At 35.0% G+C, this 12941-nt stretch overlaps 1 protein-coding gene across 3 annotated transcripts in view; it reads left to right on the top strand.

Annotated features, from left to right (window-relative positions):
- Nucleotides 1-11749, top strand: part of KIAA0825 (KIAA0825 ortholog) — a 402395-nt gene extending 390646 nt beyond the window's left edge. For all 3 annotated transcript variants that reach the window (XM_047778295.1, XM_047778296.1, XM_047778297.1), the window contains one exon: nucleotides 11447-11749. In XM_047778295.1, coding sequence (XP_047634251.1) covers nucleotides 11447-11612 — 166 coding nt within the window. In that variant the 3' untranslated portion in view covers nucleotides 11613-11749. The remainder of the gene's footprint in view (nucleotides 1-11446) is intronic.
- The last annotated feature ends 1192 nt before the right edge of the window (nucleotides 11750-12941 follow it).

Here is a 12941-nt window from a genome sequence, read left to right as displayed (position 1 = left end):
GACTAGAAATCAATGCCAAGAAAAAAAAAAAAACTGCAAAAAACACAAACACATGGAGACTAAACAATATGCTATTAATAATCAATGGGTCACTGAAAAAATAAAAGAACTCAAAAAATACCTAGAAACAAATGAAAATGAAAACAACCATGATCCAAACACCTGGGACATAGCAAAAGCAATTCTAAGAGGGAGTTTATAGTAGTACAAGACTGCCTCAGGAAACAAGAAAAAACTCAAATAAACAACCTAATATTACACCTAAAGCAACTAGAGAAAGAATAGACAAAACCCAAAGTTAGCAGAAGGGGAAAAAAATCATAAAGATCAGAGGAGAAATAAAATAAAAATGAAGACAGCAATAGAAAAAAAATCACTGAAACTAAAAGCTGATTCTTTGAAAAGATAAACAAAATTGATAAGTCCTTAGCCAGAATCATCAAGAAAAAAAGGGAGAGAACTCAAATCAATAAAATTAAACATAATAAAGGAGATATTACAATTGTAACCACAGAAATACAAAGGTTCATAAGAGTCTACTTCAAGCAACCATATGCCAATAAAATGGACAAACTAGAAGAAATGGACAAATTCTTAGAAAGGTAAAATCTCCCAAGACTGAACCAGGAAGAAATAGAAAAGATGAATGAACCAATCACAAGGACTGAAATTGAAACTGTAATTTAAAAATTTCCAACAAACAAAAGTCCAGGACCGGATGGCTTCACATGTGAATTCTATCAAATATTTAGAAAAGAGTTAACACCTATCCTTCTAAAACTATTCCAAAAAATTGCAGAAGGAATACTCCCAAACTCATTCCATGAGGCCATCATCACCCTGACACCAACACTAGACAAAGACACCACAAAAAAAAAATTATAGACCAATATCACTGATGAATATAGACGGAAAAATCCTCAACAAAATACTAGTAAACCAAATCCAGCAATACATTAAAAGGACCATACACCATGATCAAGTAGGATTTTTCCCAGGGATGCAAGGATTTTTCAATACCTGCAAATCAATCAGTGTGATACACTAACAAAAAACCAAGGGATCATCTTAACAGATGCAGAAAAAGCTTTTGACAAAATCCAACACCCATTTCTGATTAAAAAAAAAAAACTTCCAGAAAGTACGCATATAGAGAACCTACCTTGACAAAATGAAGGGCATATGTGAAAAAACCTAAAGGTAACATCATTATCAATGGTAAAAGGTCAAAGAATCCTAAGATCAGAACAAGTCATGGATATCCACTCTTGCCACTTTTATTCAACAGTATTTTTTGTTAGGGCATAATTGATTTACAGTGTTGAGTCAATTTCTGCTGTACAGCATAGTGACCTAGTCATCCATACACATTCTTTGTCTCATGTTATCTTCCATTACGGTCTAACCCAAGAATCTGGGTATAGTTCCCCGTGCTATATAGTGGGACCTCATTGCTTATCCACTCCAAATGGAATAGTTTGTATCTACTAACCCAAACTCCTATCCATCCCACTTCTTCCCCTCCTCCTTGGGAACATAGTTTTGAATAAAGTTCTAGACATGGAAATCAGAAAAGAAAAAGAAAGGACTCAAATATGAAAGGAAGAAATAAAACAGTCACTGTTGGCAGATGACATGACACTATATATAGAAAATCATAAAGATCCTACCTAAAGACTGCTAGAGCTCATCAATGAATTTGGTAAATTTGCAGCATACAAAATTAATACACAGAAATCTATTGCATTTCTATGTACAAATAATGAAAGATCAGAAAGAGAAATTAGGGAAACAGTTCCATTTACCACTGCATTGAAAAGAATAAAATACCTTGAAATAAACCTACCTAAAGGAAAAAAAAAAATGTCTGTACTCTAACAATTATAAGAGTGATGAATGAACTCAAAGATAACACAAGCATATGGAAAGATATATCATGCTCTTGGATTGGAAAATCAATATTGCCAAAATGACTATAATGCCCAAGGCAATCTACAGATTCAATGCAATCTCTATGAAATTACTAATGGCGTTTTTTTTTTTGTTTTTTGTTTTGTTTTTTTTTGTCTTTTTAGGGCCACACCTGTGGCATATAGAGGTTCCCAGGCCAGGGGTTGAATTGGAACTATAGCTGCCACTTACATCATATCTACAGCAGTGCTGGATCTGAGCCATGTCTGCAAACTACACCACAGCTCACAGCAATGTCGGATCTTTAACCTCCTGAGCAGGGCCAGGGATCGAACTTATGTCCTCATAGATACTAGTTGGGTTCATTAACCACTGAGCTACGATGGGAACTCCACCAATGGCATTTTTCATAGAACTAGAACAAAAAAAAATTTTTAACTGTATGGAAACACAAAAGACCCCAAATAGCCAAAGCAATCCTGAGAAAGAAAAATGGACCTGAAGGGATCAAGGTCCCTGACTTCAGACTATACTACAAAGTTACAGTCATTCAAAAAGTGTTGTACTGGCCCAAAAACAGACATATAGATCAATGCACTAGGATAGAAAGCCCAGAAATAAACCCACAAACCTATGATCAACTAATTTATGACAAATTAGGCAAGAATATACAAAGGAGAAAAGAAAATATCTTCAATAAGTGGTTCTGGGAAAACTGGACAGCTACATGTAAAAGAATGAAATTAGAACACTCTGTAACACCATACACAAAAATAAACTCAAAGTGGATTAAAAACCTAAAAGACCAGATACTATAAAGCTCTTAAAAGGAAACAGGCAGAACACTCTATGACAGAAATTGGAGCAATATCTTTTCAGACCCACCTCCTAGAGTAATGAAAATAAGAACAAAGATAAACAAATGGGACCTAATTAAACTTAAAAGCTTTTGCACAGCAAAGGAAACCACAAACAAAATGAAAAGACAACCCACAGAATGAGAGAAAATATTTCCAAACCACGAATAAGACTGACAAGAGATTAATCTTCCAAATACACAAATAGCTCATCCAGGTCAATATAAAAACAACCACCCGATCAATAAATGGGCAGAAGATCTAAATACACATTTCTCCAAAGAAAACAGACAGACTGTCAAAATGCACATGACTAGATGCTCAACATCACTAATTTATTACAGAAATGCAAATCTAAACTACAGTGAGGTATCACTTCATACCAGTCAGAATGGCCATCACCAAAAATTCTACAAACAATAAATGCTGTAGAGAGAGTAGATAAAAGGGAACACTTCTACACTGTTGGTGGGACTGTAAATTGGTACAGCCAGTATGGAGAACAGTATGAAGGTTCCTTAAAAAACTAAAATAGAGCTACCATATGATCCTGTAATTGCACTCCTGGGCATGTATCCAGAGATAACCAGAATTCAAAAACATATACACCCCAATGTTCATTGCCACACTATTTACAATAGCCAAGACATGGAAGCAACCTAAATATCCATGAACAGATGAATGGATATAGATGTGGCAATATTACCCTAAAGAAAGAATGAAATCACGCAACATGGATGGACCTACAGATTATCATACTAAATGAACTAAGCCAGATAGAGAAAGACAAGTATCATATGATAGCCCTTATATGTGAAATCTTAAAAAAAAAAAAAAAAAAGGATAGAAATGAACTTATTTCCAAAATAGAGAGAGACTCACAGACATAAAAAGAAAATTTATGGTTACCAAAGGGGAAAGAAAGACTGGGGGAGGGATGAATTAGGAGGATTGGTTTAACATATAACACAGCACATAAAATGGATAACTAATAAGGACCTACTGTATAGTGCAGGGAACTATACTCAATATTTGTAATAACCTATAATAATAATAACGTTTAAAGGAAAATAGTCTGAAAAATTGTATCTATGTCTATTTATCTATTTACCACTCTGTCTACATCTGAATCACTGTGCCATATACCTGAAACTAACATGATATTGTAAATCAACTATACCTCAATATTTTAAAATAATAATGCAATTAAAAATAAAATACACATACAAGAAAAACACTAGTGTGGCACCAAAATCATGAATTATTGAATGTCTTGTTTTCTTTATATCACTATCTCATTCTTCAAATGAATGCTGAGATGATTACTAAATGAATGAACTTATAGGAAGTTGTTGTCTTTTGGTATGATCATTGAATTTAAGACCTTAAGAATCAACTAGTAATAAAGAAACTAAGGATGAGGAGACTAATTTTAAGGCTACTAGAGCCCTCATTTTTATCATTCATACAAATAACAATTTAACAATATCTATTCAAGATACCATCTATTATCAAAATTGTGGTTAGAGATTATTTTTTGTGGTTAAAGATTATTATTTCTTTAATTTACCTATGAATAACATGGCCATTCCTAGGCTTCTAATACATAGCAATCAACAGATATTTTGTGAGTAAAGTGTACATACTATAGTGTACAGAGCACTATGTTGTTTGCTATTTGAAATATCTTCTTTGAAAAAAATTGGAGTAAAAGTTTAGACCCCTAGCCTGGGAACCTCCATATGCCACAAGTGTGGCCCTAAAGAGCAAAAATAAATAAAATAAAACAAAATAAAATAAAAGTCTTCCTCAAGGAACTGCAAGTATAGAGGAAATGATACCACATGTATTTGAAAAATAAGATAAACAATGTAATGATCAAATAACTGCTCAAGAAAGTAATTGAAGTAATAAAGTAATATGTGATAATTTACCAAAATAATGCTGACACTAGGACTCAAAGGAGGATAATCGCATGAAGGTTAGGTGGTTGGGAAGGAATTGATGAAAGAGGTGGGATACGGTGTGGGTCTGAAGAATGATTGGGTTTCAAGGAAATGAAAAAGCATTTCAAGTGAATGAAATGGAAAAATAAACATGCAAATGTGGGATAACATAAGTTAGAAGACAATAAGGAAAATTATTTTCTCCCTGAGGAGAGATGGTGGGAGCTAAATACAACTACTACTTAACTAAAACACTAAGGCTTTAAACTCTCTAGGCATGTCAGTCATTGAAGGTCTGGTGTAGCAGTGGTATGAGGCTTGACCTCTGAGTATCTGGGGACTACTGCACTGTTCAGGCAAAGAAATCATGAGCACCTATGATTTTGCACACATTTCCAATGTGTGGAGTTTTTTTTCTTTTTTCCCCATATCACCAAGTAATTCTCTGACACCAACTGGTTGTCCCATAGTTCAACACAATTCTGAGACTACCTAGGGTAGTATCAGAAACCATAGGTTAAGGGTTCATTCCAAGACTACCCTGTGCCTCTCAATTTCAGATGCCAGCAGCAGTTCCAGGTTGTCACCTATGCTTCCGACAAAACTGGCTACAGATTGAAGGTTCCATTGACCCCCACCCTGACATTGGGTTCCATTAATTTGTTAGCACAGCTTTCAGAATGCAGAGAAATGTTTTACTTACTAGATTATTAGGTTATTTTATTTTATTTTTTTTTAAATTTCTTATGGATTTTCAGTTAATTCTTTTTTTAATTTATTATTATTATTATTTTTTATTTTCCCACTGTACAGCAAGGGGATCAAGTTATCCTTACATGTATACATTACAATTACATTTTTTTCCCACCCTTTGTTCTGTTGCAACATGAGTATCTAGACAAAGTTCTCAATGCTATTCAGCAGGATCTCCTTATAAATCTATTCTATGTTGTGTCTGATGATGTTTTAAGATACTGAATTACTGTTTGCAAGACAGATGAATTACAGATGTGGAGTCAACAGCCGAACATGTGGGACTAGACGTGGGGCCTTCCAAGAGAGAACAGAATTTGGTCTAGGCCTGAATCCTGAAGGAAGCCTACATTTATAGGACAAAAGGAAGAAGAGAACAAAGATACCTTTTCCCCTCTGATTTGAACCTCCATTTGAAGCCAGTCTATACTATATTGTGCAGAGGAGGAAAGAAAGGTTTGTTTAAGGAGAATAAAATTCAATATGACTTCACTTTTCATTCCTAAGCTACCAACTGGTAGGACAATTTGAAATCATTAATTTAGCCAGATGGTTAATGTCATTTAACAGTACAATTAACTAATAAATAATTATGTAGCACTTTGTAAATATAAAGTAATATATAAATGTTTAATGATAACATTAAATCAGGAGGCTTATAAAGTTATATTTTTATATTTCAAGGGTTTTATTGGTGTTTCAGGAGAAATGCCAGTAATATGATCAAATGCCATCATCAAAGGCTATATTTAAAAAATACAACAAAGGGGTTACAGAAAAACAAACATAGCCTGGGCTGTACTGGCCTGAACAGAGTGAACTGGTATGAAATGTCTCCCTCATGAAAGACAAGAGGCAATGATAGCATGATCATAGAAATGCATAACTGCACACTGAATAAAACCATGTCCTATGTAGCAACTTAATTTTACCCATATGTTTATAAGAAAGAAAATTTATGAGATAAAATGATGTGAAAGACATGAGGCATGAGATAGAACATCAAGGTAGGAGCTCTAGGGAACCCACTTATATAAGTAGAGTCTCATAAAATAATTTTATGAATTCATAGCTCACATACTATTGACAATAGTGCATTAAGATGTATACTCCTAGCACCCCCTGTTTTGCAAATAAGAAAACTAAGGCACTGAGAGGTTAAAAAACTTGCCCAATATCACACAGCCAGTAAAAGGCAGTGTCAGAATTCAAACCTAGAAAAATGGCTCCAGTGTCTGCTGAGAGGAATCTGGGCAAGGTTTTATTTCCCTGATAAAATGGGTCAGGTGCAGCATAGCTCTTTCTCTTCTTTCCTGCCTCAAAACAAGGATATGATGCTGAAGCTACAATAACCATCTTGGAAACATGAGGTGAAGGATAAGAAAACACAGAGATATTAGCCATGCTGTTGTCTAGCTACTTAATTCATGCTAGCAGTTATTCACCTCTAGATTTCTTATTATGTGAGAAAAATAAACCCCTATTTGTTTAAACCACCACAGTCAGGATTTCTGCAGCTGGTAACTTTAACCAATATGCCAAATAATCCTGAGACTAAAAATGACAGTTTTCCCTTATTGAGTGTTTGCTATGAACGGTGCATTATTTTGTGTGTTTTATATGTACCTAGTCATTTCATTCTCAAGGCAACTCCGTGAAGCAGGCACCATTATTCCCATTTTATTGATAAGGACACTGAAGTGCACTACATTTGGCTTGCCCAAGGCCACACAGCTTGTAAGGGATTTAAATCCAGCACATGGCTTCAAAATCTCTGCTCTTCAGCAAATAATATTCTAAGCAGTGAAATATTAAAACCATTTAAGTTAAAATCACAAATTAAGTACAGGTGCTTCAACATTATTTTGGAGATTCTAGAGCATATATTTCTCGCCAAGGATGCTACTGACTTTTCAGGAAGACAACTCTTTACTATTTAAGTTTGTTGTATATTAAAGATGTTTACCATCTCTGTTCCCCAGATTCTAGAAACACTCCCTAGACAGTGTCAACCAAAAATGCTCTCCACATCCCCCACCGGAAGGCAGTATCAACCCAGTTAGAACTACACTGTTCTAGAACAGTGTACAGCAACTTTTTCTATAAAAGTCCAAATAAAAGATAACTTAGGCTTGGTAGGACAGATGGTCTCAGTCAGTCTCATTCACAATAACTAAACTCTGATATTACAGAGTGAAATCAGCCATAAGTGATACATACACAAATGAGCATGGCTGTGCTTCTACCAGACTATCTGACCACATTTTACAGATGAGAAACCTGAGGTACAGAAGAGGTTAAAAAACTTGCCTGAGGTGATTCCATGTGAAGGGTCTGGATTCAAGCCAAAGGCAGAGTGATTCCAGAGCCCATGCTCTTCATCAGGATACTTCTGAGTTCACAGATTTTAGATGTTTTTCTCCTAGAAGAAGGCATAGAAAATGTTTCAGAGAATTTACACTCCACATTCTGGTCCTCATCTTCCCCCTTGTTATTTGCTCTTCCTGCATTAAGTCCCCTTCTCCCCCAGGACTTGCTTCTGTGAGGGTCAGGACCCATGCTAGCAAGGACACAGGCTCTACCAAACAGCTATCCATAGAGGCCCCCAAATAAAAAATTCTACCAACTGACCACTAGAACAGTTACTCACTGATCTGTGACTGTTTTTTGTACCCCTCACGGTCTTATTTTAGAGATCCCACATCTACTACGGTTCAACAGGTGAGCAGAAACAGAAAGGTCTTAGCCCATGGTCCAATACATGTAAAGCCCTTTAGTAAGAGCTGACATGCATATATCATGCAGAGGAGCAGGCCTAGATCTGAATGAGTAAATCCAGGAAAACCCACCAAGGCTGAGAAACCCGTAAGTCAATCCAAGTAGTACTGTGAACAAGGTTGTAACCACTGGTTTTCTGAGAGTATCTCAGCCCAGGTTATAGGTTCCTTGTTGTGTTTGGATGAAAAGGGACCCCTAGTCAAGGATAGGCCAAGCTCCCACATCTACCCACCAAGAAGCCATATAGATGAGGTACATTCCAGAAGATAGTTAAGATTATGATACAGATCAGTGAGGTCTCATGGGATTTTGCTGCTCATTGGTGCCCAAGACACAAGATATCTACTGCCACCAGCTGATATGGGGGTCAGGTTGCAGTTCTTTTTCATAGTAGGCAGGTGGGGAATTTATCAACAGTGAAAGAGCAGGCTACCAAAGATGGGAAAAACAGAAACATAATCAATTCATAATGCTTTTTAGGGAAAACTAGAATACACTGGACATTTTCTGGTTTCTGTAAGGACATACCTTCATTACAGATTTTAAATATTATAATAGAGGAAACTAGGGAACAAATTTCCCAGTTAATTGTGTCTAACAAATTGATAATTTTTTCTTCCAACATTTTTGATAGAACCAACTTGTTTTTACAATGTGTTAACAAAGCTTAAAACTATAACAGAATCACAAACTTAAGAACTTATAAATGTGAAATATAACAATGCTTGTGAAAATTAAACATACATTTCAAATCTCTAATGTTTTTATTCAATATAAGTAAAATTATTAGAGAAAATGTAGTTATAATTTTACTATTTTTTTTTGTAATTTCTTATCTGCTCAAGAAATGATTTCCTTTTAATAAGCACAAAGCAAATACAAGAAGGCTGTGGTAGATAAATAACTTTGCCTAAGATCATTAATTACTAACGGCTCATTATGTTGTGAAGTACCTATAATTGTCATGAAGATTCAAAAAATCCTTATCTTAGATTCTATTACATATACAATTCATTTAAATTACATTAATTATACAGATTTTTTAATGAAGGAGAGAGATTGTGCTTTCAGTTTTCACAAGTAGAGACAATGATCAAAATATTTATGTGCGTATTACATACTTCGCTCTGTTGATATTCATAATTCATTTACTCAGTACAATATTAGCACTTTACATGGGAAAAAAAGGCAAATCTAATTTTTCATATTTGGAATTCTTTTTGAGTATATATATATGAATTTTACAAAGTCCTTCTTTTTAAAAAAATATTTAACCTGATTCTGGTAACATTTTTCAGGAAACAAAGTGTTCATACTATTTTTAACATTGATTAATGATACCTGTAAAATAGTTTTAAAAACATGGTTAATGTTGCATTTATAACATTCAGAGCCTGAAGTCTCTGATTTCAATCCAGAGATAGTTGGCCAAGGGACATTAACATTCTGTGCCTGTTTACTCCTCTGTAGAATGGGAATAATAATTTTGTAGTAAGAATTGAAAGATTATTGTGTAAGTGTTAAAAACAACACCTAGCCCATAGTTAGTGCTGTATAAGTAATTTCTGTAATTAATATTTTCCTGCTTCAAAGTTCAACTCAACATGCAAATTAATGGTGCACAAGTTCACCTATATAAAATGGGTAACGACGTTTTTTATCTTCAAAATTCCAGGAAAGGAGTATAAGATAAACTTGCGGGCTAAATTTTAAATCTCAAAAAGGGGGCATTGCCCCTTGTGACATGACTTTGAATGGTGTGATGATAAAAAAAATCTCTGAATCTTTCAACTTGCTATTAAAAGCTATATGACCAGTGACCTTACTCTGACCATATGGGAATATATGAAGAAACTAAGATGGCCAGAAATAGTAGTTCTTGGATCCAGCCAAGGGACTGGGATATGAGGAGAGTCCCAGGCAGGGGATGAAGAAGCAATGTAAATTACACCCAGGTTGAGTCTATGATCACCCCCTTTCTCTCCACTCTTCCTTCCTTCTCTCACACATGTCACCTCCTGGGCCTGGCCAGGGCATACTGAATACAACACTCTAACAAGGAAACTTGTGTGCAAACAGGGATCATATTAGCAGGTTTCTTTGGAAAATCCAATGCCCTTGCTTTCTTTTCACCACCCAAACAAAATCAGAAAGTCTCACCCCAAATTCATATCCTTCCCTCATGTGTGACTGGTTGTTTATTATCCATGAATTCTGACTGTAATAAAAAGGGGACTTCTAGAAAACATTCAGTAAACAGCTGCTTGTCTTTTGTTAGAAATCCTATCTTCTTGAAGCCCTTCTAGCAGAGGGTCTTTTAGGATGTATCAACATCAGTTTTAAAATCCTTTTGTGAGAGCTCATCATAGTTGATGGCTTAGGGACTGGTAGACACAAGAGTGAGGAAAAGAGAAAGGAAGTAGACTCAGGAGACTCCTTGTCAGATGCTGGGTTAAATATGCTGGTGCCAGTCCTGGAGTGATGGCATATATGAAAAAGGAAGGAAGGATTAACCGTACTTGGGTTATTGTGATATTTACTTTGAAAGATTATATACATACATAGTTCCATATTCTAACATTTTGTTCTGTGTATCCCAATCATCCAGAATTAGAAAGTCTTTAGTCTTTTTTTAAGCAAATATTCTATGGAATCTTGCTAACAATTTGCTGCTTTTCTTGGGCAATTTAACTTGATTACTTCACATTTGATCTTATTTCTATGAATAGTCAGACCTGCCTTTAAAGTATATCCAATTAGGTTTGGTATTCTTCCTGAAGCTAAAGTCTTCCTGGAGAACTTCTCTACAACTTAAAGCTGCTGATACACTGATTCGTGAAGGAGAAATACTATGAAAACTATTTGTTTATTAATTGCTAATTCTAGGTATTATTTATATGCACGAATATCCTGGGAAGCCATACATTTTTAAAATCTAGAATATAGAAAATTCACCTAAATCAACACTTAGAAACTTTACCCTGGAGTGCAACTGGTTTGATTCTACTTTCACTCCCATTCTCCTGGCTCACTGCAGAAGCAGTGCCTATGAACTGTACTGCCCAAGCGGCAGTGAGTAAAAGATTGAAGAACAAGAAACACTTAATAAACCAGTGACTGCACATATTTATGCTGCAAATAACTGAGTGTTGACTGTAATTTTGAAGTTAGAAAAATGCTAAAATGTGATTTTTCTTTTAGGTGGGAAATGAGGAAGGATGAAAGACTAGAAGAAGAAGAAAAAACAATGCTGGAACATTTAAAACAAATGTGCACCATCCAGAACTCTTGTGCATCAGATAACACAGAGGAGGAGTTATCCGCAGAAAACAGCAACAGCTTTATTTTAGGAAATAATCACATGTAATGGAGTCAGACTTTTATGCTAGTCGGAGTGAACCTCAGATGTGCTATGAAACATGAAACCAATGACTTAGTAATCTCTGAACTGAAAAGTACAGCACATAAAGAATAAAGTGCTATGTATTTTTATTTTAAAAATAATTTCAAATGTTCTTTTCTATCTTTTTCTTAATATGATATAACTGCTGCCATCTCGTGTTCCCTTTGAATTATTTTCTTTCAGTCTTTATGTATCTATGACAACAGGCAAAATGTTTGGAAATCTTTTCCCTAAGGATTTTTAAATATTAACATTTGGATGTTAAGTTGGAGCCACAAAGCCCCTGAGGGTCATCTGAAAATTTCAAATTAATTTTGTAGCCATAGGCCAAATCCAGGTCTTAACTGCCTTTAATACCCACCTCTGTATTAGCTTGCTTCACCATAGCTGCTTCCTCATCTAGTTTATTTTACTCAGAGCCACAAAAAGCACTCTCTTGAAGTATAACTTTAGTAAGATCTATGCCTGTAGTGGTTTTTCAAACATCAGATTCAAACTTTCAATCATATGCTTTCAGAACTTTTACCCAATAGTGCCACGTTTGGGCAACTGCCTATTATCCTTTTGGCTCAAGCCATACACTTGCTCTTTTTCCCAAACAGAAACCATCTTTCTCCCAAAATCAAGTTCAAAACTCACTCTAGCAATCTCATTATCCATATTTCCTTAGTATCTATAACTTCTCTTATTTCCATTACATTGATATATATATACACACAAACAAAGGAAATGCAATGTGTTCTAGGGCTTTCTATGTCAAGTGAAGTTGTATTTACTATATCCTTCCTATCAGTACTTGCCATTAGATTATAAAGAACTGGAAGGCCTTAAAATATAATTTGAAGTCTCCGTTTATAACAATAGTCTCCCCAAACACCTACTAGAGAGTTACTTACCTAGTGGGCAGTTAACAGACACAGCCATTTAAATGGCTGTCATTGTAAGAAGACAGCAAAGACAATTAGTCCTTTGATCAATCTACAGGATATCTGGGAGAAGCCTTCTATCATGACCATATGATATTGAATATTATAGTTTCTGATGTTCTCTGGTTATTCATGTTCCCACATTCTGTTATTTTTATAAAGTATGTATAGGCTATATGATTTTCAAAGGAAAGTACTTAGGTATTTTTCAGAGTAAATCTTGGAGTGCCGAGGCCACCTTAGAAAATATCCTGCATTATTTCTTCACATAAAAACATAAATGGCTATGTAGCTGGCTGCCTGCCAAATAACACATTTTATTTTTAAAGAATGTACTTTAGTTGGCAAGTATAATCATAAGCCAAAT

Source organism: Phacochoerus africanus, chromosome 4 (genome assembly GCF_016906955.1).
Source record: "Phacochoerus africanus isolate WHEZ1 chromosome 4, ROS_Pafr_v1, whole genome shotgun sequence".
NCBI lineage: Eukaryota > Metazoa > Chordata > Mammalia > Artiodactyla > Suidae > Phacochoerus > Phacochoerus africanus.
The sequence above is the reverse complement of the archived record's forward strand: the minus strand, read 5'-3'. Positions and strand labels throughout refer to the sequence as shown.